The following is a 26397-nucleotide window of genomic DNA, read 5'->3' on the forward strand; positions in this document are numbered from 1 at the left end:
ACCAAGAAACAACAAAGTGGAAAGTTTTCTTGTGTAGAATCTCCTTATGGAAGAAAACTTAACAGAACATTGAAAACATTTAAACTGGCTGGTGCAAAGAAATCATTGGTCTACATGATCCACAAGATGGCACCCTGGACTATTATGAATCCTACACTGTTCTAATAGATGGTAGTAAACATACACTATAACGGTTTCCTCAAACATGAATTTCTCCTGAAATACAGTTATGCAACCAGCTACCCTTCACCAGCAAGTCTGGAATACATGAGTAAATGGGAGGGGTACGTGACTAAGGAGCAGTGCCCATGACATTCTCCAACCCAAGAACCTGTGCCTTAAGTTCTATGCCAATCATACTGAACCTCCCCAAATAAGGGCATTCAAACATGGCCATCATTTACTTCATTTGTCACATACAACAGTGTTCAAAATCTCCAAGTTACTGATTAAGCATACTTGGTTATATCATTGACTTTATTCCAAAATGTCGTTCAATTGTTCAATTCTCTCTTGTTACCAAGCTCTGTAAACCCACATTCATAAAAAAAAAAATAAATAAATAAATAATAATAATAAATAAAATGACATTTAGTCAAATGTCAATTCATACATATCAAGAAATATAAACTACAAATAAGATAAAATTTTATTTCAACAGCACTTTTCACAACAGACACTGTCTCAAAACAGCTTTAAAAATGTAATTTAGAATAAAATCTACTTATTTAAATTTTATGTGACTTTAACCCTAATTAAGCCTTCATTAATCTTGGCAAGAACAAACTCCCTTAAATGGTATGAGGGAGAAACCCTGAGAGGAACCTGGCTCAAAAGGGGAAACTATCCTCATTGAGTGACACCAAGTGTGTGATTATAAATCATTAAACCATTATAAACACCGGAGAGTAAGAAATACCATGGGCACCAGAGTGGGTGTGTTTTTACTGTTAGTAATGTCCTTTCTAGAGTCTTCTACAGTAAGGTGTCAAACCAAGAGCTGCTGAGCAACTCATAAATGAAGTCGAGATCATTACAGATTTAACACCAACACCATCTTCAAATGTTCAATGATGGAGAAACAGCAGATGTAGAGGGTTATTTTGATTATTGATTAAGAGGTTGTTTATCCTCTAACAAGTCCAAAGTCTGAAATCTTAAAATAACCATAAAATAAGACACAAGTGAATAGTATTGAATTAATAAACACTATAAAACAGTGCCTCTAATGTAATTGAACACTATGTTAACACTATTATAACACCTTATTAGCCATCTTAGTACACACTCCTACACACAAATGTAGCAGCATCTCCACAAACTCTGATCCAGTTACTCCAGGAGTCTGTGATTATTAGCCTGATAGTTTTTTATTGCTAGTGCTTTGCCAAACTTATTAATGTGCACATTTGATACTAAAATCAGTTACTGGAAACAAATAATAAAAAAAATAGAATCTTAAAAAGTTTTACAGTGAACAAACACCCTCGATTTAGGACATTAATACCTATTTAGAAAACCACAGAGGAACTTTCTAAGTGTGTTGCAAGTTGAGAGGCTACAATCTCTTTCTGCACAGTTTGCTTATCAGTATTATACAGAATAGAGATTATTGCTTGGTCACAGCTATTTACAACCTAGCAGAGACGATGACAAAAAAAACAACAATGTGTTGATGCAAGAAAACCGATAAATACATTGCAATGTTTGTATCCTTTTTTAACCAATGCATATGTATGTAACTTAAACTCTTTGCATGTGTTTGGATTTGTAAATATTTAGCAACATGAGCAATTGTGAGCTCGGCCATTTATGTAACCTGCATGTTGGTATGACTGGGATTTAAGTATCTGCTGTGAATGACAGCAAATTATTTTGATTTCCTGTCAGATGTTTATTAACTGTATCTCTTTGCTCGCTTGTCTTAGAGAGGAGCTCACCTTACACGATTCATAACATTCATATTCAACGTGCTTGAAAGGACCGAAACATAAATCAAATTGATATGTGTCTCAAACTATTATGCCGTTTAGCAATTAAAACATACCGTTAGAAGAATCGGATGTCATAAATATTTTATTACATTAATTTCTTAGTAGTTTCATTTATTGAACACCCGATATTATTATATTGCTTTGATATAAAAGCCATTTGAGGATGTGCATTCTTTTTTTTTTTTTTTTTTACATTTCTTTTCCTGCAATAAAATCACTGTACCTCACAATATTAGAAGGCTTAAAAGTAAAAAAAAAATAGAACTACTAATGGAACTACTGTCTGACAGATGTCCTCATAAAAGATAAATCAATAAATCACCGATAAAAATTTAAACTTTCCTTGTTTCTAACATTGATTTGGCGAAACTGAATATTTCCACAGTGTGTATACGGCATTTCACTGGCTCGGTGAAATTTTATATGCATAGAAAAATGAGCTGTTGTCTCAATATACAGTATATGATAACTATAAATATAATCCATAAGCAAAATCAGCAAAGTATTTAATTCATGTGTCTGTGTATAAGATCTGCCAACTCATGGAGTGGAATGAATTTGAAGTAAAAAATGCACCTGAATCTCACCATATGAAAAATATATAGAGATATCTGCTGTATATCAGCAATAAATACACTTAGTTTGGTCTTACCAGAAAGGAGGAAAATGTACAGCAGAAGAATCCCACCCATTTTAAGTGCAGCCATCAGGTTCAGAATGACTGAGTTTGGTGGATACAATAAAGTGACTGTTGAGGAAGTAGACACATGCGAAGTAGATACATGCAAAACTATTTTGCGCAACCGAAGAGTAAACCTACACACAACAGAGGGAGTGGCAAATATAACCAGAGGAAATCACAGTGCAACACTGAAAGACGAGTGCAAAAAGAATTTGATGCTTAAAAAGTTAGACATGGTACTAGAACACACACAAGTGCATCAGGGTACGGGGCTGTGTAGCAGCAGATCCATCAGAGACCCCGTCCAACACCAAACACACCTATAATGGGTACATGAGCTTCAAAACAGGACCATGGAGCAATGAAACAAGGTCTGGTCTGATGAAACACTTGAGATGGTACCAGGATGGAAAGTCCACCTCTTTATGGGAAAGGTGTTCTCTATATATAGTATATACAAGCAATATTATTTCTGCGAATTATTAAATATTAATATTGGTGTATCAAAATAAGTTCCCCTTTTGCATTTCAGCTTCTACCCTGATTGCTTCTTTCAAATGAAAATAACTTTTGCTTCTGTTTTCAGCCTCATCATTCCTTCCATGCTGCCAGCTGACTGTGGGCATCAATAAGCTTAAATTAAATTTGCACCAATAACGTGTGGGCACGAAGAGCATCAGTGTTTCTGAAATGTATCTTAATCCACCAAAAATGTATAGCAATTTTTTTTTTTTTTTGTTATTTTTATTGTTTAAAGCTTTTCAATGTATTTGTAAAATGAAAATGAAAGCACAAAATAAATGAATTAATATGACCAAACGCACTTTACATGATTTGCCGGAATTTCAAATGCTACTTTCAGTTCAACATTCGACTTTACATGTGTAGTTTCGGGTAAATGGCGTGAACATCATTTTTATGTTATTTTGAAGATTTTTTTATGATACTGAGGCTTTTGGAAAATGCCCAGTTTTGGTTGAACCAGTTTGTCCCAAAGTAATTTTTCCCATAATTAATGGAACAACATGAAAAGGCATGATTTGATTTTATGTGTTAGGTTTGGTTTCTCAGAAAAATAATTGCACCACACATTTATAGTACAGCTGTAGTTGATCGGTTGATATAAAACCCCAAAAGAAAAAAGATCCTTTCTTAATTCCAGTAATAACTTAAAAATACTGATGAAACCACTTTGACACTGATGCAACAACAGTTGCATATTTTCCCAATCGTCTTCAGAAATGCAAGAAAACTGTCTATAAAAAGCTCTTCTCTAACAAGATGGAGAAGTGTGTAACGTTAGCTAGATTATGTGACAGATAACAAATCTGTTCTGTTCTTTGCAAGACTAGTGAATACTTGCCAGTTCCTAGTACCAAAATTTCCCGTTTCCCTCAAAATCCTGTATTTATTAATGCATATCTGACAACCAGGTAAGACCAGATAATCCCATTGTTTTCTGAATGGCTAAATTGCAAGTATATTTATTATAATTTATAAATGATTACAGTATGCAGTTGCTACTTAAAGTAAAGGATACTCATCTAATTTCATTTTTAATAAGAGGAAATGCCAAGCCACAGAGGAATAGAAACTGACTGGCGGATTGTGGTGCATACAGGCCACCAGAAATACTGTGGTATTTGCTATGTAAAACATTAATGGGAAAAAACGTTCAACATTTCCACCTTTTTGAAATCGCTTTATATTTATCACATACAAATATGCAAATTAAATGTAGTTCGGAAAAAAAAATTATATATATACATACTATATAACTATTTCTGGAGTCTTTTCAAAAATGCCTGTACAGGTTACAATGTCCATAGTCTATTTACCTAAATAAAAAAAATGCACAGAGGAAAAATAAATAATAAAATATCAAGTGTATTTTTAACTTGACATGTGAAAAAAATGACAGCAACAAAAAAAAAACCACATAATAGAAACAGAAACTTGAAGGTAACTATGGTTTGCTTGGGTAACAGCATGGTTTGAAAACCTACTGAGAATTTCTTGAAGTCTACATGATACATAAATATACCTGATCTAATTTTGTTCAAAACGAAAGACCAAATTGAAAGTATGTAATCTTTGTTTCAACGTAGTCACATGTGAAAAAGGAAAATATATAGATTTCTAGCTGCAAAAATCTAATGGCATATTAATACCATATCATGAATTCCTGATCTAAAATTAGTACATTAAAAATTCATTTTTGCTCTATTTAGCCTGGAAAAATCATTCAACATCTCTAAACCTTGTCAGATCAGCAGTAGCCCCCTCCTACATTTCCATACATGGATTACCCACACAGCTCCGCACATCAGCGAAACCCTCACCCCTCACCACTTACACCTCTCACCATCAAAGAGGAAGATGTGAATAGACTGGTTTAAAGTCTGAACACCCACAAGTCTACAGGCCCGGACTCTGTCTTCCTCACCACTCTGAAACACTGTGCCAATAAGCTGTCCTGCTTCAAGCCCTCAGCCATTTACCCAGTCTCCAAAAAGACAAGAATCTAAGGATTTAATGATTACAGACCCATTGCCCTGTATCTGTAGACGATGCTGTGAACATGGCCCACCACTTCATCCTCCAACATCTAGACTATCCAGGATCCTATGCCAGGTTAATTTGTAGACTTTAGCTCTGCTTTCAACACAATCATCCCAGCTCTGCTCAGAGACAATCTCTCAGCTAAATGTTCCTGACTCCATGTGCAGTTGGATTACAGACTTCCTGACAGACAGACGGCAGTTTGTGTGGCCAGAACATCAGCACTGGATCCCCCCCAAGGCTGTGTTCTTTCTCCTCTGCTATTCTCCCTGCGCAATAATGGGGGAAATTGTTGGGTTGCAGTTGCTCGCAGTAAAATTAAAGTAAAGATAAAATATAAGAAATTTTTAAGAAAATATACATGTTGAGTTATATATTATGTATAGATACTCAATGAATTTCTAATCTTACTGAAATTTACTTTAAGAAATGTGTAGCAGCAGTAAAACAAATGGCAGAAAGGCAGACTACAATGAAACAGTTATACAAGTTATTGCACATGTTGGTATTATTATTATTATTATTATTATTATTATTATTATTATTATTATTATTATTGCACTGAAATGATTGTGTATAAATTGCCCAATATATTAACAATATATGAGTGTCGCATCTAAAAATCTATAACTATATCTATATCATGGACCAGCTGTTTAACAATACAAGGCTAGCCTAGCTTAAGCAAACATGCTAACTTGGTACATTTGCTAAATGTCCATTCCGTCTGGGAAGGGAAGGGAGACACATATTTTTGCTTACAAATTATTTTTGAAATATTTCTTTCTGAGGTTCAGGCAATAACAGTCAAATTTAACAGTGCAGTCTGGTAACATCTGTATTCGAATGTACACTAAAAGTTATGTTGGTAACTTCAGTGTGTAGTATGTGAAGATTACAGATGTTGGGCAGTGCATTTCACCCCTAGGCCTTCAGCTGTGTCCTACCTGAATCAATCCACCTCTTAATACCATCATTATGACACCATGACAGGCATCGATATTAACCTCTGAAAATGACCCTGGGTTTTTTTTTCTGCATTTCTGTGCATGTTTTCTGGCAAATGTATGTTTTTGTGCAAATTCTACAAGAAAGAAAACACACAACTATTAAAGGTACATGAAAAACTTTTGAATTGTTTTGGCTAATGTCCAGCTTTTTTTAAAACTTCGTCTTGTAAATGTCCTTGTAAGTGTATCTGTAACCAGAGCTTGTGCATATAGCAATTGTGAGCTCTGACTAGTGCGCTCTCTGACTATCCAATCGAAGGATCTGAAACTGCTGCCGTTATTTTACGCCTGCACCAACCTTAATCAACATCGAGTTCATGATTAAAAAAGCCTGCAGTGTTTAGAGTGCTTGCCTTACCACAATATATGATGTGACGGCTGAAATCTGATTGGATAAAAACTCTTATACAGAGAAATGCAATGAAATGAAGAGAATTGACTATCGGGAATAATGTAATACATATTCATGGACAACAATTTAAAAAAAGTAATTTAGTGATTCTAAATTTATGAGCATTAATGAAATACACACACAGTTTTATTCCTCTTTATTATATAGTACAAAATGTCAATAAATATAATAACATTTAGTTTAGAATTAGCTACCTTCTGGAACAATGATGCACAATAAACAATACAACTTCAGTTTGTCAAATTGTCTTCTTCTTTTGCATTCCACTTGGTCAGGGTGTTTTGGCTGAAATTGCAAGACTCCTCTTTGTGGTTAAAAAAAACAAACAAACATGCATTAAATTGATATCCTTTCGAAAAGCATTTCTAACTTTCTGTGTTTTCACCAGGTTTTTCTACATTTTATCCAGAATCTACTTTCCCAGTTTACTGGGTTGCCAGTAGTTAATTTTTATTGTGAAGGCCAGGCTTTGATGATCTAGCAAATATAGAGTGGTCATGCAAACCAATGATGCTATAATTTTTCCTATAACATACATTCTTATTTTTTGTGAAATTTGGGAATACATTCAAAAAGCTGATACTACCTCATATATTTAATTACTTAGAAATGCCTCCAGCGGATTAATCATATTAAGTCTCAGTTGACGGAAGTTGAAATTAGTCCAGTGGACAATATAATAAGAAGAGAATCTTATTCACTGATGGAAGGAAAATGAGTCTTTCTATGACATTTTTATCATCAAGACATATCATGAACAAAAAAGAAACACTACAGTGATTTCTGTTTGCTGCTAGCTACCGTTAGCGAGAAAAGGAGAGTCTGAACGTGATTGATGGCGTAAAACTTCGGATGAGTCTTTTTTTTTTGTGTGGTTCAGTTTTTGACTGTCGTACAGTCTGACATTATTACAACCAAAGTCCTACAGTGTGACATGTGGATCATGTATATACAGGAACAATTGCAAAGTCGCCTGGAATGAAATGTTCAAATAATTTTATGTGCTTAGTTTTGAAAAATTTTCAATTTTTATTTTATTTTTTTAACAGAATCTATTTAGGGGCATTTTCTTTTCTGTGCATGTGGTACATCTGTTAAAAATAAATGGTTGGTCCTTTTGCAATCACATATGATGCTAAAGAAACTCAAATTTTGCATGATAATTTGTCACATAAACATTCATACGGAGTACGTGTAGTGAAATGTACGACTGTCCAACATGTAAATAAAAATAGAATAAATAGAGTGAATAATAATAGAATAAATATTCAGTGAAATCTGCAATTTTTTAGGCTCTTCACTAGATTTTGTGTTTTGTGGGTTAGGGTCGACTCACACAAACTGTTTTGAACAATTGTGATGCAAAAAGCTTACAGCTCACACTCACACACACACATACACACCTGTTGGTCCTCAGATATGCAGACATGCCATATGACAGATCATGTGAAAACCTTTGCTGCCCTTCTATGCCCAAAAGTCATAAAAAGGTCAAGTAAAGGTCAAGGATCAACTTTGCCACAGTGGATTTGTGCCTCTAATAGCAGCGTTGAAATGTGGCCATATCAAGCCACGGAAAAGCAACTGAAATTGGCCGATTGTTAATTCAAAAGGTTCATGCATATAGATTATGATCATGCTTTACTGATGAAGTGGAGATTCTTCTCCCATGCACTTATTGTGGGCATATGTAGCCTAAATATGTAGCATAGAAGAAGTACACACCTGAAGGTGGTCAGAGAAAGAAAGACAATAAAACCAAAGTGTTATTGAATAGAAGGTTTAATTTCTTGCACACTTTATTATATGAAGTGTAGAATGCATTGTAGAATTCTCATTTTCCATAAATTTTATTTTGTACACACATTTATTGAGAAATCCATCAATAGCATATACATAAGTGTGTCAATAATATAATCGCACGGCTGTAATTAAAGACATTTGTGGATTTTTAACTCCATATTTGCATACTTCTTTCATTTCCTCCGAGCCTTTATTTCCCGCAACTGGTACTGTAACCTTGGCATTATTTTCCTCTCTCAGTATTGCTTGAAATACCCTTGTTCTGTCTTTCTCTCTCTCTGTTTCAGATAAAGGAATGTCGCCGCCCTTCTCCAGTGTCAGGTTGGGGCTAATTTTAGCCAACCAGCTCAAATGTGAGGGGTCACAATACTAGATAAATACAGTGGCCAAGCTGATTAGGAGGCGTCACGGGAGTCTTTTCCACTACCCCTCTCTTCCTCTCTCTCTCTCTTTCTCTCAGCGGTTCTCTCGACTAGAAAGGTAAGAGATTTTCAGACAATTTTTAGAGCTGTTGCATTCTAACCCCTAATGTTGAATGTGATCATACAGTATAAACACTGAATTCATTTAGCCAGGATTTGTTTGGCTTTTTTTTTGTTTTGTTTTTTGTTTTTAAAGGAATGATTTGTAACGCTTGCTCATTGCACAAATACAACTATAACCATAAGCAACCCAGTTAACATTGCACAGTATCACATGGTATGCAGTCACTTTCTTCCTCTTTAAAAATGGATGGATAATGTTGCCTCACTTCAGCTGAAATGTGTTTCCCATGCTGAGACCACAATCACTACAGTTGCATTTCTTCCTACGTGCAGAATATTAACTTCTGTGGATAATAAGCACAGACTGGGTGAAACTGGGTGAAAGTAAAAAGTGTTTTAATGGATTGATTTTTAGAGTATTAATTCCTTAATAAATAGCATTACTTCATTAAATAATTCACTAGATCAAGTACAGACTATAAACCTGGGTAAATACAGGCCTAGTCTAAACTAAAAACTATAAACCTTTATAAAATTACAATGCATTACATAACGAAAATATGGTCACACTGTATCATCACCTTGACCTATGATATTTTTAAAAAGGTTTTAGATCGTATCAAATGAATTAAACTGATCTGCTCGGTCCTATGGCATTGCAAGCAAGGGCATTGCAAGAGCAGCTGTCCTGCACAGCATTTATATATAGCCTGACCTATTGAAGGGGGGGTAGGAAAATGTGGGATGCGCTATATATGTTTAAAGTAAAGGTCAACAGTACAAGTTTCTAAATAGCCAAGATAAGAAGTGTGTGACTACATGCAGACACGTACACAGTTCCTGTAATGCTTCATGTATGAAATTCTGTACCTCGGAAGTGTGAATTAGCAAATCTAAAGTCTAGTCAAGTCAAAAAGCTTTTATTGTCAGTTCAACCATATATAGCTGACGCACACAGTGAAATTGAAACAACGTTCCTCCTGAACCCTGATGCTACATACAACAACAATCACAGAAACAGAAAACACAGGGCTAAGTGTCCTCGCCACATAAAGTGCATGTGTGCAACCTGGTGCAAACAGTGCAAGACAACACAAGACTGTGCAAGACAAATACCCAAAACACAAAATAGTTTCACCAGTAAACCTGCTGTCACAAAGTAAACAGTAGCAATAATGTAAAAATCCAGCAATCCAGAAAATGTGCAAAAAAGGTCTTAGACCTAAAAGAGGTCCAACCCTAACCCTGAATCATAGCAAGGTTCACATTGACCCTGCAGCATGAAACGTTTATCATTAATCAATAAGAGAAAACTTGTTTTGTCAAGCAAACACTAAAACAGGAAATAATGTCATGTTGCTGGTGGGTAGGAAATGCATCAGAAAAATTTGTAGGTTCACCAGATGTCGTAACAATCAGTGAAAATAATAGATTTGGTGGTCAGTACGATCCAAGTTCCTCTGTTTATTCAGGTCACTCATTACTTATCTCTACTTAGATGTTTACCCAACGTGGCCTCACTTCCTTCCTTGTCATAGACATATCTACAGTAACATTATTGATTTAATTACAAAGTAAAATTTCATGTTTATAAAAAAAAAAAATATGTACCAGTTCAAGCTAAAGTTCAAGCAAAAGAAGTAACATCTCGACATGCTGTTATTCAAGACTTTGCACAAGCATCCCTATGGCTCAACTACCTCTCACTTCTGTTGCTCTATTTCTATCTGTTTCTCCATTCTCCAGTCACAATGCCTCACGCATACCCATTCCTCGGCCCTGAGCAGAAGAAAGAGCTCAGCGATATCGCCCAAAGAATTGTCTCACCTGGCAAGGGAATCCTCGCAGCTGACGAATCCACAGGTAGACTCGAAATGCAGAAGACCAATAGGAATACAGTGTTAAAAACATATTAGCTATCTATACACAATCAATTCAAACCTAACTGCATTTATTTTCCTTCTCTCTTAATGGTGCACTAAAACGAAAGGCAGTGTAGCTAAACGCTTCCAAAGCATCAACGCCGAGAACACAGAGGAGAACCGAAGGCTCTACCGTCAGCTGCTCTTCACTGCTGATGACCGTGTCAAGCCTTGCATCGGAGGAGTCATCTTCTTTCATGAGACTCTTTACCAGAAGACTGATGATGGCAAACTCTTCCCTCAGCTCATTAAAGAGAGAGGCATGGTAGTGGGCATCAAGGTTGACAAGGGTGTAGTCCCTCTGGCTGGAACCAATGGAGAAACCACTACCCAGGGTAGGTTCTTCATTTGTTTCTTTTTCAAAGCATTAGCTGACATGTTTTCTTCTGTTATGGATTTCTCAAACTGTTTTCTCACATTGCCTCCTCTCAGGTCTGGATGGCCTGTATGAGCGTTGCGCTCAGTACAAGAAGGATGGCGCCGACTTTGCCAAGTGGCGTTGTGTGCTGAAGATCACCCCCACCACCCCGTCCAGCCTTGCCATCAAAGAAAATGCAAATGTGCTGGCACGCTATGCTAGCATCTGCCAGATGGTGAGGCTTGTCAAAATATCAACAAGAAATTGCTCCACGATTAATTCTTTAAACTGATTATGTTGCAACATCTCTCTCAACCAGCATGGCATCGTGCCAATCGTGGAACCTGAGATCTTACCTGATGGTGACCATGACCTGAAGAGGTGCCAGTATGTAACTGAAAAGGTTTTGGCAGCTGTCTACAAAGCCCTCTCTGAACACCATGTTTACCTTGAGGGCACCTTGCTTAAGCCTAACATGGTGACAGCTGGACACTCCTGCTCCCACAAGTACACCCCCCAGGAGATTGCCATGGCCACTGTCACTGCCCTGCGCCGCACAGTGCCCCCTGCTGTTCCCGGTTAGTCCTGCACGTTCTATTGCTTAAGTAATCCACAGCTTCATATTTCAGTGCTTTCTGATCACAGCATAGAATATATATAGCAAGTAACGATTCCTAAATAGGGTCCTTATAGGCTTTGGGCAAATCTTTCTAAGCATGTGAGAGGGTTTTTTTAATAGTGTCTAGACAAGCACATTTAAACACAAGCACTGGGGAAAAAAAACAGGAATAGAAAATCTGACTAAAGACAGAAATATTGAGCTTTTAACTAAAAAGTAAAATAGGCAAATCTGATGATCGAATTGAACAATATGACTTCCACTCTGTTTTATTTCATAATTTATGAACCAGTAATTTATTCTGCATATATTATTTTTATGTTTTTATATCACATGCTGACACAAGACTAGGACATTTGATGCAAGCTCATGTTTTAAAGGTTAAGTTGGCTGAAAACTCATCTGCTTGCTTAAAGTAAATGTAGTTCCTACATTTATGCATGGAAGTTGTACCCTGGTTAAGCGATGTCTCTGATTCATATGCGTATCAGCATATCGGTACGTATTAAATTGGTTTAATGCTTCTACTCATTATTTTTACACCATTTGGCAGACGTTCTTTTCCACTTACATATGAGCTGTTGAGTTTTAAGATTAAGCCTTGTCCAAGGACCCACCAGTGGCAGGTTAGGTGCTGGGATTTGAACTTGTGACCTTCTGATTGAGAGTTCTTAAGCACTTGGCTACCACCTGCATGAGCTAATATTGTGTAAAAAAAAAAATGCAGAATTCGAAAAGAAATCAGAACTTGGACATTCCTAATTTGATGAAAATCCATCAAAGCATCACAATATACACTTTGTAAATGTCCCACTTTGCTTGTTTTTCCGTACAGGTATTACTTTCCTCTCCGGAGGGCAGAGTGAGGAGGAGGCCACAGTCAACCTGAATGCCATTAACACATGTCCCCTGCACAAACCATGGGCACTCACCTTCTCTTATGGCCGTGCCCTTCAGGCTTCAGCCCTCAAAGCCTGGGCAGGCAAGAAGGAGAATGGCAAGGCCTGCCAGGAAGAGTACATCAAGAGAGCCTTGGTACGTATATCTTTAAACTTAGCAAACCTATATCATGCATAAGTCCTGCAGGTGATTTTGTTGTTGTAACTGCTTTGTAGACTAAAATTGTCCCCTGTTGTTTCACCAGGCCAACAGTGCAGCATGCATTGGTAAATATGAAACAACTGGAGATAAAGGAGCAGCAGCAGGAGATTCTCTGTTTGTGGCAAATCATGCTTATTAAAAGGCCCGAGGCTTTAGCACACCACCTTGCCAGCACCACCATCAGTTTCTGTTAGAACTGGACGTCCAATGTTTTGCCCTTCCTTCTTTAACCCAGTGTCATCTTCTTCACTCTGTAGTGTTGTATTAGAGGATGAATTAAGATGTAAGAGAGACCTTCCAAACCTTTCTAGTGTAAAAGACCTAAAAAAAAAATAATAATCTGGTTCCGTGTCCATCTGCTTTTTTCCAAAGCCTAAATTTAGCTACGAAAATTCCCACTTTTGTAGGTGTAACATGGTATAACTTTTTTCACATGATGTACACACGTTCTTGACCCATAAAGAAGATAAAATAAAGAACTTACTCACTGACATGTGGTTTGCTGGTCATCATTTCTTTGGTGCTATAAATGTGAAATCTGTGTAGGAGGTGCTCAAACAACTCAGTACCTCTTTTGAAGTTAACAGAGATAATTCTTGAAAACAGGATAAATAAAGACAATTTTTCTAATACATGCTTTACAGGTCCAAATCAATGTAAGGAGTTAAAAAATATGTTTACACTGAAGTTCAAAATTAAGTATTAATACAGCAAAAGAGTACGTAATTGAGTAAAATTACTTACTTTATTACCTTGGGATTAAAAATAAAATTATTCAATACACTGAATAATTTTTATTTTGAAACATATGACTACAAATGTAACTGCATGTAATTGTCAGGGATTCACCCTGCCACGTCCCCCTCTGTAGCTGTCAGGGATTCACCCTGCCACGCCCCGTCTGTAGCTGTCAGAGATCCACCCTGCCACGCCCCCCTCGATAGCAGTCACGCTGCTTCCCAAGATTACCGACAGCTGTGGCTCATGAAAGATCAGACTACATAAACTCACGTTCTTGAGTCACAGGCTGTCGGTCGTTATATTGTCAAGCTGGACAATCGCGTGGCTGCTCGACCGCCGGCTGTATATGCGAATTCCACTTCCGACTTGGATTACTCATTGCCGAAGGCTTTATGGATTATGCTTGGGACATTCGAACTCATAACGGACAACGCGTATCGAGCGGATGTCTTTGTTTGTTGTTTTCAACGGCTTATGAGTGTTTTTGTGTTGTACGGTTGTTGAAATAAAAGGACAATGATCGGACTATATCGGCTTCCGCGTCTGCAGCCTGACAGTAATTGAATAATGCCATATAATGAGGGGCATTTTTTGCACTCAGTTTATAGATACTATAGACAGTATAGTCTTTAGCTTCTAAAAATACAAAAGAAAAAAGTGCACTGTCTTTGTTCTTAATCTCTATGAGATAATTTCCCGTGTTACACGGCTAAAAGGAAACAGTGAGGGTGGGTGGTCAGAAGTCTCTTCGAAGCTACGGTTCTAATTTTCAGTTTCGCTTTGTCACAGGAAATGCTTAGCAGTTTATTCACGCTACATATTTTGCCATGCTAAATTCATGAACAATAAACTCCTAACTCTTTTTTTTTGCTTCCTCTATCTGCATTTAAGGCCTTCCTTTAGTCTTACTTTTCACCTACTCTTTTCTTAGTTTGTAGCCAATCGATCAAGATGTTCTTATTCTTATTTCAAGAACAAATAATAAAAATTGTAATTGGAACAAAACAGTTATTGTTTAATTCTTCATGCAATGTTACAAAACATGACTATTTTTCCCCACACAAAGCCATGGGATTTTTAGCAGTGAAATAAAACTGCTAAAAAACTGACAGTTCACAAGCCTTTTTTGGTTATTCCATTGAGGTCTCACCTTTTCACACAATTCACACAATTATAACTGTGTTACACTTTGCACTCCACCACAATTGTCAGGTTTGCTGATGACACTGTTATTGTGGGCCAGAGTTGAGATAATAATGAGAAAGCCTATGTGGAGGAGATTGAAAAAACTGGTGACAAACATCTGAACACCTGAACTTCAGCAGAACAAACTAGTGCAAGAGACACTATCTATTAGAAATAATATAGACAATATAGGATGTTTAAATATTTTTGAATATTTTAGAAAAAAAAAACTCAGAAGCTTGGTCAAGTGTGAAGAACCCCCCCAAAAAATCCTTCTACTTTTCCAAGAACTTAAATTAAGCTAGATTCCCAGTTTTAGAGGTATAATATATCTTCTTCTTTCATCTTAGGGGTAGCCAGAGCAGATCATCCGTCTCCATACCCCCCTGACCTTAACATCTGCCTTTTTTAGACCAACTACCTACATGTTTTCCCTCACCACATCTATAAACTTCCTCCCAGCTTCATCCTCAGCATTCTTCTACCAATATACCCTGTCCCTCCACTGCACATGTCCATACCATCTTAATCCAGCCCCCCTCACTTTGTCTCGAAAACGTCCTACATGGGTTGTCCCTCTAATATACTAATTTCTAATCCTGTCCATCCTCATCACTCCCAATGAAAATCCCAGCATCTTCAGATCTACTACCTCCAGCTCCACTTCCTGTCTTTTACTCAATGCCACTGTCTCTAAACAACATCTCAGGTCTCACCACAGTCCTATAAACTTTCCTTTTCTCTCTTGCAGATACTCTTCTATCACTAATCACTTCTGCTATCACTCTTCTCCACCCACTCCACCCTGCCTGCACTCTTTTCTTCACTTCTCTAACACACTCTCCATTACTTTGCACTGTTGACGCCAGGTACCTGAACTCCTCCACCTTCACCACCTCTTCTCCCTGCAACCGCACCCCTCCACTGCCCTCCCTTTCATTCACACACATGTCCTCTGTCTTACTCCTACTGGAATATTCATTCCCCTTCTCTCCAGTATGTACCTCGACCTCTCCAGGCTCTTCTCAACCTGCTCCATACTCTTGGTCCTCATACATGTCCTGCACCACTCTCACATACTTCTATGACACACCTGGCTTCCTCATACAATACCACAACTCCTCTCTCGTCATCCTGTCGTATGCTTTCTTTAAATCCAGAAATGCACAATGCAACTCCTTCTGACCTTCTCTATACTTCTTCATCAGCATCCTCAAAGCAAATATTGTATCTGTAGTGCTCTTCCACTGCATGAAACTATACTGTTGCTCACAGATGGTCACCTCTTCTCTCAGCCAGGCTTCCACTACTCTTTCCCATAACTTTATGGTGTGACTGATCAACTTTATTCCCCTGTAGTTACTGCAGGTCTCTTATGCTTAAAGATCTGTACCAGCACACTCCTTCTCCATTCCTCAGGCATCCTCTCACCTCCCAAATTTTTGTTAAACAATCTGGATAAAAACTCCACTGCCATCTCTCCTAAACATCTCCATGCTTATACTGGTATGTCATCTGGTCCAACCGACTTTCCACTCTTCATCCTCTTAATAGCTGCTCTCACTTCCTCCTTACTAATACTATCCACTTCCTGCTTTACATTCTCCATATCATTCAACCTTCTCTCTCTCTCTCTCTCTCTCTCTCTCATTTTCCACATTCATCACCTGCTAAAAATACTCCCTCCATCTTTTCAACACACTCTCCTCACCAGTCAATAACATATATTTTTTATATATACCATGTACCCTCATGGGTTTGTCCAAAAATAACCACTACATTTAGAACTTGCTCACCAGCAGTATTTTGGTCCTAAAGTGTGAAATGAGAGTAGGCGGTGTTGTGACACACACAAAAAAACAACAATGTGCATTTTTAACATAACTTATCTTGCAAACAGGACTTAGAAACAGAGTTATTGAGAAATAAACATTTGTAAGATATATTTTACAGGTACAAATAAAGGTAAAAGAATAAAGTCAGTTAACACACAAACTTTTATTTTTTGTGTGTGTAAGTATAAAATACAACTAAAGTTAAAAAACCTTTAAATTAGTAAGTAATACAATGAAATTCGTTTGGTAGCTCACAGAGAACAGCAGCAATAAGAAAATGTGGGAATAAAAAGACAATGTAAGAATAAACAAAAGAATAAACAAAGATACTTGCACTATAATATAATATGACTATGTACAGTACAATTAAATATATGTGCAGTGGGACATTGTAAACAGTGGAGTGCAAACAGGATTATCAGAAATGCTGAAATATTGAACAAGTTATACTAATAACATGCTAACTAACAATCATGATAATAATACATAAATAAATAAAAGTGAGTTTGCAGCAACATGGCGAAAAAAGTGGCCGACAGCCTGGATTGTTATGTCTGCCTCACTTCTGGGCAGCTTTATGTGTGTGTGTGTGTGTGTGTGTGTGTATGTGTGTGTGTGTGTGTGTGTGTGTGTGTGTGTGTGTGTGTGTGTGTGTGTGTGTGTGTAAATACAGGCTACAGCTCTGGGGAGAAGTTGTTGCTGTATATTTTGCCCAATGGGAGGGGCGCCAAAAGTCTGTGTCCTGGATGGGTTGAAAATTCCTGATAATGTTGCTAGCTCTCTTGTGTAGACGGCTAGCATAAACCATGTCAAAGTTTGGGGCGCTTGGTTCCCACAAGTCTCTAAGTAGTCTTAACTATTTGAGCAGGTTCTCTATGTTATCTACAGTGCAGCTGGTGTACCATACTGTAACGTGCTATAATATACTCTAACTCTATCGTAACTCTATCGTGCTCCTGTAAAAATTCACTAAGAGCTAAGAGGGTAGTTTGGCCTTTTTGAGCTTTCTCAGGGAAAAAAGCCTCTACTGAGCTTTCTCCACTAAGCAGGAAGTGTTAATCGTCCATGTAAAATTATTTGTGATGTGCAGATCCTGGAATTTGATGTTGTTAACCCTCTCAACCTTGTCACTGTTAATGTGTGTGTGTGTGTGTGTGTGTGTGTGTGTGTGTGTGTGTGTGTGTGTGTGTGTGTGTGTGTGTGTGTGTGTATGTGTGTGTGTGTGTGTGTGTGTGTGTTCTCCTCTCCACAACACAATCCCCTTTGTTTCAATTGGTGTTCAGAACCAGGTCACTATTCACACACACTTCAACCTGATGTTGAAACATTTACATTTACATTTGCGGCCTTATCCAGAGCGACGTACAAAAGTGCTTTAGTTTCTAGCAATGAATAAATCTACACTGGTACGCAAGATTACCAACGTAATATAAATATAACTCAAATTCTACAAAGCAAACTTGGAAATTGCTAATTTAAATGTTTCAGGAAGAGGTAGGTCTTCAATCTTCGCTTGAAGATAGTAAGGGACTCCGCTGTAAGGACATCTAGGGGAAGTTCATTCCACCACCTGTGTGCCAGAAAAGAGAAGAGCCTTGAATTATACTTACCTCTCATTCTGAGAGAAGGTGGTACCAGTCGAGCAATGTTGGAGGATCTCGGACAGTGTGGTGCGGTGAGGTAAGATAGCGCTGGTCCATTTTTGGCCTTGTAGGCAAGCATCAGTGTTTTGAATCTGATACGTGCTGCTATTGGAAGCCAGTAAAGGGAGCACAGCAGTGGGGTGGTGTGGGAGAAACTCCTCTCATCATTTCCTGAGACCAGTCCCACTATTGTGGTGTCATCATGGTATGGTTTTAGAGAAGTGGGTGGGTTTGCAGTTATGTGTTAATAGGGTGAACAGGGCTGGACTAAGGACACAGCTTTGCGGTGCGCCTGTATTAAGGGTGAAAATGGATGAGGTGTGGTTGCCCACCCTGACATTCTGTGGTCTGTTGGTAACATTTTTGAGTAACCTTGTTTTAGCTGTGTTTTAAAAAAACCCTTAAAAGTATTTGGTTTAAACTTGAAACTATCGATACTGTAAATGTAAGAGAAACAGGCATCTTATGCATTGTGTATTTTCTTTAAGCTTTGTGACATCAATTACTGCAATATATTTCTCATATTCTCACTTCTCAAGGGTTTGAGTGGATGAAAAAAAAAATGTATATATATATATATATATATATATATATATATATATATATATATATATATATATATATATATATATATATTTTTTTTTTTTTTTTTTTTTTATGCTACAAAAAAGACAGTTAGTGTGAGTGGTCAAAAATGGTTAGATTTGCTAAGGTTTGACTTTGAAGCCAGGTTGTTGTTTCAATATTATGTCAGTTCAGTTTCACTTCGGCAAATAAATTTTACTTTGCCAAAATAAAGTTTACTTAATTATATGTCAAGTTGCATTTACTTTGTCATCAAAATACTTTATTGATCCCACAGGGAAATTGTCTGGTTGCAATACAATTTTAGTAAAGATATATATTGAGCGCACCTAAATATAAGCCGCACCCACTGAATTAAAAAAATATATATATTTTTAACATAAATAAGCCGCACCTGTCTATAAGACTACACTGAAAACAAATTAACTTAACACAGGCTTTAACGAAAGACAGTGCCTGTAACACGGCTTGTAACAAAACAGTAGCCTACCAATAAGTCATTGGTCACTGTCTTCCTCCTCCTGCGAACTGAAACCACTGAAGCCATCTCCTGGTGTCAGAGTTGAACAGCCTCAGAATTGCTTCATTTGATGTTTTCTCAAGGTTATTTTTATTGTCACTCTTGTCATTTTCATAGTAGTCGAGCCTTTCGAAACCCGTTGATTATAATGGATTTTTTGACAGTGCTCCATGCTGACAGGATCCACTGGCAGACTTGACCATAAGTTGCTCTTCGCATTCGGCCCATTTTAGTGAAGTATTTCTCCCCACTTTTCATCCAATCCTCCCACTGAACATGGAGCGCCACCTTAAATGCACGATTTACACTGATGTTGATACTTTGTTATGACCCCAGGAATCACAGCTGGAATTTAGTTTGTCCTCATGATGGCCTCTTTCACAGAATCTGTTATTTCCTTTGAAAAAAATTCTCTTGGTCACTTGCCGTAACACTGCGTCAGCCATTCATTCATTAGGCTTTCCGTTATCCATCCTTTTTTTGTTTACTTTTACAACAATTTCTCTCAGGAGTTTTTCTTTTGGCATCAAACATCGTTTAAAAATCACTATCGTTGGAAGCTTTTCTCCCGATGCCGTGCAGCTCAGAACAAAGGTGAAGTGTGTTTTTTCATTGCCAGTTTTTTTTTATCGTGATGAATGATTCACCTTTCCTGTTTACAGTCCGAGTAAGAGGCAGGTAAAATGTCAGAGGAACCTCGTCTATCTTTTCATGAGTGAATTTGCGGAAGTCTGAAACTTTTTCCTCGTAGTCGGGAGGGAGCTGCTGTCCATTAAGAGTCGTCCATGCCCTTATGGACAGGCCTTTACGTCTCATAAATCTGAGACACCACAATGGTCCACCTCCAAAATCCTCAAACTTCATTGCAGTGGCGATAGTTTTGGCTTTCAGTTGGATCTGCACAGTCAAAACACATCGGCCGTCTGCTCTTATTGCGTCGACCCAGTCTTCGAGCTCATTTTCTAGTTCGGGCCATCTGCTTTTCTTCCCTCTAAAAGCTTTTGTTGTCTTTTTGCACCGAGCTCCCGTGCAGCAGCTCTATTTCCTTTTCCAACAGCCAGATCGATTGCCTTCAACTAGAAAGCTGCATCATATGCATTTTTCCGTGACTTTGCCATGATGAGGGCATGTAGATGACAAAATGACTACCTTAATCAGAATGATTCACTGAGAGTGCGCTCGATTTAATATAAAGGGTTTAATTGGTTCACCTTAACCCGTTCGGCAATTTCATTGGTCTAATGTTACGGGGCTCAGTTTTTTGTTTGTGAGACCGGGAAAAACCCGGGAAAAACCCAGGAAAAATCCATAAATTAGTCGCTTCATTGTTTAAGCCGCGAGGTTCAAAGCGTGGGAAAAAAGTAGCTCCTTATAGTCCATAAAATACGGTATGTAAAGAAAATGTGTAGCAGCATGACTATAATTATACAAGTTGCACATGTATTAATTATTATTATTGCACTGCAATCATTGTTCATATTTGTCCAAGTTATTAACATTATATAAGTGTGCCATTAAAATATATATATGTGTAACTATAACTAGTCATGTTAAATAACAGAAAATGAAAAGAGGAAAAAGAATGAAAGAGGAAAAGCTATGTATCAGCAGGAACAATGTTTTTTTCATGCCAAACTGCTTAATTGCCTAAAAGGAGCTTGAATTGTGGATGACCCATTATTTTGCACCATTTTTTCCTCTCTTAATTTGTTGTCTTTTTTCATTCAGTGTCCTATACAAAATATGACCATGTTTCAATCATCCACTTCAAGCCAAATTGTCACTGTGGAGTCCACAGGATCTATTAAATGCAAGTTGGGAGCTGACATTTAGCTGTATTCCTGAGGAACCAAAATACTTGAATACTCGAAATACTCTATATACAATACAAGCAAAAATGGCAAAAGTACACACATCCTTTACTCAAGCAGAAGTACAGATACTTATGTTTTTAAAGAATCTGGTAAAAATAGAAGTACTGACTACTTTAACTGAAAAGTTGTAAAGAATTTTGGGCTCTGACATTAACTTAAGTAAAAAGAAGCTATCACTACTACCTGTTTAAGTGTCACGCTGGTAACTAAACCTCACATCATGTGTGTTTGGGGTCATTGTCCTGCTGGAAAACAAATCATGGTCTCAAACCATGCAAACCAGTGTCACCAGCAAAGCACCCCTACACTATCATACCTCCTCCTCGCCTCACATTAGAAACCAAACCTTTAGGAACCATCTGTACATCATATGGTGGTAAGAACCAAAAAATATGTAATTACTCATCAGAATAAAGGACAGTTTTCCACTGATCTAATGTCCATTCGTTGTTTTTCTTAGCCCAAGCAACTCTTTTCAGCTTCTTGATCTTCTGAAATAATTGTTTCTTTTCCACATTTTGACCAGACGAAGGCCTGTTTTACGCAATCTCCTCTAAAATGTGAATGTGGAAATGTGTCTGCGACTTGAGCTCTGAGAAACATTTATGTAAATCAGTGGTTTCTGAGGCTGGTAGTTCTCATGATTGTATCTTCTGCAGCAGGGGTAGCTTTTGGTCTTAAATTCCTTTGACAATTTTTAATAAGAGCCTGTTCAAATTCATAACATTTGATAGTTTTGGTGACTGCCCTTGGGATACATTTGAAGTTCTTGAGATTTTCAGATTGAACGACCTTCATTTTATAAAGTAATGATAAACTCTATTCTTTATACTAAACTGAGTATTCCATGCTATAATATGGATTTTTACAGTAGTTGTAGTGGAACCAATAAGGGCTATTGATTCTGTACTCACGCTTTCCTTTAAAAAAGACAATTTATGCACTAAAGCACAGTAAGGAAGAAGGCAATGTTACAATAAGCTCTTGACAAGGCACACATGTGGACTGAACACTATTCCATGTGACTACCATGTGAATCTTAAAAGAGAATGCCAAGCCGTCATAAAAACCAAAAGGAGCTGCTTTGGACAATCTAAAATATAAAACATTCTGGGTTTATTTAACATGTTTTTGTTTACTGCATAATTCCATGTGTGTTCTTTAATAGTTTGGATGTCTTCACTATTAATGTACATTTCTAAAATTTATACAAATAAATCCTAAGATTTCTTTCTCCACAAAAATCTTCCATGCCAAAGTTGGCTGGTGCAGTGGCGAAGCCAGAAATTTCCACTATTATGCAGCTCATGATTAAATTGAAAGATTTGCAGGATGGAGAGGGCTCATGAGCCTTTTGCATTGGCTGAGCAACCAATGAATCTACCAAAAAGATCCTCTTGGGCTGAATTGGAACAACAATTGACAGAGAGTAATTGCTCTGTGCTTTTTTAAAAAGTTCTAGCTGTTTGAATCTTAGCTCAGTGTTGGGGAGGCATTTTTCCTGAATCCTGCAAAAAATCCTGACTGACACACTTCTTCTAGGTTATGTTAATAAAGATCTTTTTTCAACAATGACACTCCAAAAGTGACTAAAGGCTCTCACAATATTTGCATTATGAGAGGTCCCAAACATGTGGTTCTTTTCATTTGAATTACTGTATTACTGTCATTATGAAAACTTGACTGAAGGAGTTTCCAACACAAACTCGACAGGCCCAAGAACAACAGTTCTAATCGTTACATCAGGGCGATTTGGCAGCAAAATTGTACTGGGAGATAATATACTCATGCCTCTGCCCACATTAAGATCTAAATGACTCACAAAGTAACCCTGGTCCTTTGAAGTGACATGGCAACTCAGCTAACATTTTAAAAGATTCAGTACTACAAGTACTTCAACTGGTAAAAGTTGAAGTACTGACAATACTTTTTTACTCAAGTAAAAGTAAAGATGTACTAAAAGTAGCCATTACTTACTACCTGTTTTAGTGTCATGCTGGTAACTGGATTTTACATCATAATCATGTATCCAGGCTAAACAACCAACATATAGAACACAAGCAGAGAAAAGATAATGGTCAGGAATGTTTACATCACTGATACACCAATGGTAGTTTGAAACCACACAACGACAATAAATAGGTTGATTATCTAAAAATGGCAATGCACAATGAGAAAAAGAAATATGGATTATGTCACCAAACAGATTAAAAGTATAGTAATGAGCCTGTTTGGAAAAAGTAAGTGATGGAAAATACAGATATTTGTGTAATAAACTTAATAAGTGAAAGTATAGTTGTCCTAAACATATTCTTTTTTAAGTAAAATACTGACACCAGAAAAATCCATTTAAGTACATTAACTAAGTGCTTGTACTTTATTACTTCCAACTCTGCAACCAAGAAAAGCTTGAGCAAATTCAAAATTTCTCTGTTTGGAGATAAAATATGGGGTGATAAAGTGTGTGAATAAAGCTGCAGTTATTGAAATAGAGGAAGTATGGTATTACTGAAACTGCATGCCCTTTATGCCCTTATAGAAAATGCACTCTGTCGATAAATAGCAAGAGCAGGGTGATTGGTGGAAGGAAAGAAGCAACAGCCAGTGAAGAAATGATTATGCATCATACATGCCATGCGTGCACGAACTGGACTAAATAAAGAAAACCTTTATGTAGAACAAGAGCTCATCACACACTGTCAGGCTAGCTGTGTTTGCATGTTTTTTCTCTACGCATTGATTATTGTACTAAACTTTCTTCAGCTTTACTTCTCAGGTTTTTTTTGTTGTGCTTTATTATTTACATATTTACTAAATTATTTTGTCATTTATTTTAAAATACTTTATTGATTCACACAGGGGAATTATTTCTTCACATATCCCAGCAATGTAGAAAGCTGGGGTCAGAGCAAAGATTCAGCCATGTTTACAGCACCAATGAGGGTTAAGGGCCTTGCTCAAGGGCCCCAAGAGAGGGCCAATTTTCAATCAGTAACACAAAGCCTTAATCACTAAGCTCTGAATCACTGAATTTATTTCATTCAGTTCAATTCATTTTTATTTGTATAGCGCATTTAACAATGGACATTGTCTCAAAGCAGCTTTACACAGATAATGTGGGTAAGAAAAAATTTATGAGATTGTTCTTTATAGAGAGAGACTGAGCGAGAGAAAAAAGAGGAGAAGAGTGACAGGGAGAGAAAGATGTGGATTATTAAGTATCCTTATTGTTGTATAAAATTTAAGAACATTGTGCAGTTGTGGACTCACTATAGCAGCATAACTGAACAGGAAAGCCAGAAGGTAACACAGATGAGGGATCTCCGGGAGAAGAGATGGCCTACCACACCACCATCAACAAACCTGAGAGAGAGAGGACAACAGCATACTGATATCCCAGTTCATAGAACTCTATATCCATGATCTCTCCTGATCTGCTCCTTACATTTACATATGTGGCACTCTTGTCCAGAGCAACATACAAAAATGCTTTAAGGATCTAGCAATAAATAAATCTACACTTGCACGCAACATTATAAACTTAAGAAAATCAGCCTACAAGTCTGTTAAGTTATTTATTTATTTGTGCTCCTTTACCTAAGAAAAACCCTCTGATAAAATGCTTGACTAAATAAATGTGTTTTTAGCTTTGACTTTAACACTGAGACTGTGTCTGAGCCCTGAACACTAATTGAAAAGCTGTTCCATAACTGTGGGGCTTTATAAGAAAAAGATCTGCCCATTGCTGAAGGTTTCATTATTTGAGGTACCAACAAACACGCGTGGGGGGTTATACTGGTACAGAAGTTCACTCAGATACTGTGGCACGAAACCGTTAAGTGCTTTATACATCAGTAGTAGTATTTTATAATCAATGCAAGATTAAATTGGGAGGTGTGTAGACTGATTAAAACAGGGGTGATGTGATCATATTTTCTAGATTTAGTAAGGACTGTTGCTGCTGCATTCTGAACTAATTAAAGCTTATTTATGCATTTACTCGAACACCCAGACAGTAAAGCATTACAGTGGTCTAATCTCGATGTTACAAAAGCGTGTTTAGTTTTTTTTTTTTTTGTGTTAGTTTTTCTGCACCCTGTATTCTATTCTACATCATATTTCTAATTTTAGCATTTTTTCTAAAGTAAAAGAAGGCAATCCAGGTAAAGTTTTTCACATGAGCATCAAAGGAATGACCAGAGTCAATAATCACACCAAGGTCTTTGACTGCTGTGCACACTGGGACAAAAATACCGTCCAGATATGCTACGTAATCGGAAAGTTTGCTTCTAGCCTCACGTGGTCCTAGCAAAAGTACTTCTGTCTTATCCGAGTTAAGTAGAAGAAAGTTATCAAGCATTCAATGTCTAATGTCCTTTACACACTCCTCAACATTGCTAAGCTGATCTCTCTCATCTGTCTTTGCTAAAATATGCTGTGTAACATCAGCCTAGCATTGGAAGTTAATACCATGTTTATGTATAATTTTTATCTAGGGGCAGCATATATAAAGAGAAAAGCAGTGGGCCTAAGACAGATCCTTGTGGAACACCAAACTTTAACTCAGAGAGTGTGGAGAACTAACCATTTACATGAACAAACTGATAGCGATCAATCAAATAAGACCTAAGGAAGAAGGAGATTACAATAAATTAATTTAAAAGCTGCACTAAGCTGCACAAGCAAAAGAAGTAAGAAGATAAAATAAAACCTGTCAGAGGCCAGTCACAGGTCATTTCCCACTTTAACCAGCGACATCTCAGTGTTATTATGAGGCCTAAATTTTTTATTCCAAAGTAGGTGTGAGCATAACTGCTGTGATACAACCTTTTCTAGAATCTTGGAGATAAAGATGAGGTTTGGCCTATAGTTGGACAGCTGACATGGGTCAAGGTCAGGTTTCTTGATTAGTTGATTCAGCTATAATCGAGTCTGTCCTGTGCACTTCAATAACTGTCTGGCTTGGCTCAGCTACACAATCAGACATCAGAAGACTACAGAGGATGGTCCAAAGGCTGAAAGGATTATTGATGCTCCCCTGCCCACACTGCAGTAATTGTACACAT

General features: G+C 37.3%; 2 protein-coding genes across 4 annotated transcripts in view; one reads left to right on the plus strand and one right to left on the minus strand.

Moving 5' to 3' along the window:
• The window catches only part of LOC310734703 (integrin alpha-M-like), a 266739-nt gene that overhangs the window by 227339 nt on the left and 13003 nt on the right, over nucleotides 1-26397 (minus strand). Inside the window, exons 1-2 of one of the 3 annotated variants that reach the window (XM_083557073.1) lie at nucleotides 2929-2951; nucleotides 2647-2810 (exon numbers count right to left, since the gene is read on the minus strand). In XM_083557073.1, coding sequence (XP_083413199.1) covers nucleotides 2647-2810; nucleotides 2929-2936 — 172 coding nt within the window. In that variant the 5' untranslated portion in view covers nucleotides 2937-2951. Of the gene's footprint in view, nucleotides 1-2646; nucleotides 2811-2928; nucleotides 2952-26397 lie in introns of those variants that run through there. The other 2 variants (XM_083557074.1, XM_083557072.1) reach the window with 2 other exon arrangements.
• aldoab (aldolase a, fructose-bisphosphate, b) lies at nucleotides 8805-13439 on the plus strand. The gene is made up of 7 exons (XM_083557161.1): nucleotides 8805-8943; nucleotides 10695-10811; nucleotides 10939-11205; nucleotides 11303-11463; nucleotides 11548-11806; nucleotides 12683-12882; nucleotides 12992-13439. Exons 2-7 carry the CDS (start codon nucleotides 10700-10702, stop codon nucleotides 13085-13087), a joined length of 1095 nt encoding a protein of 364 aa, XP_083413287.1. The 5' UTR covers nucleotides 8805-8943; nucleotides 10695-10699; the 3' UTR covers nucleotides 13088-13439.

The sequence above is a fragment of the Silurus aristotelis genome (genome assembly GCF_946808225.1).
Source record: "Silurus aristotelis genome assembly, chromosome: 12".
In the NCBI taxonomy this organism is placed as follows: Eukaryota; Metazoa; Chordata; class Actinopteri; order Siluriformes; family Siluridae; genus Silurus; species Silurus aristotelis.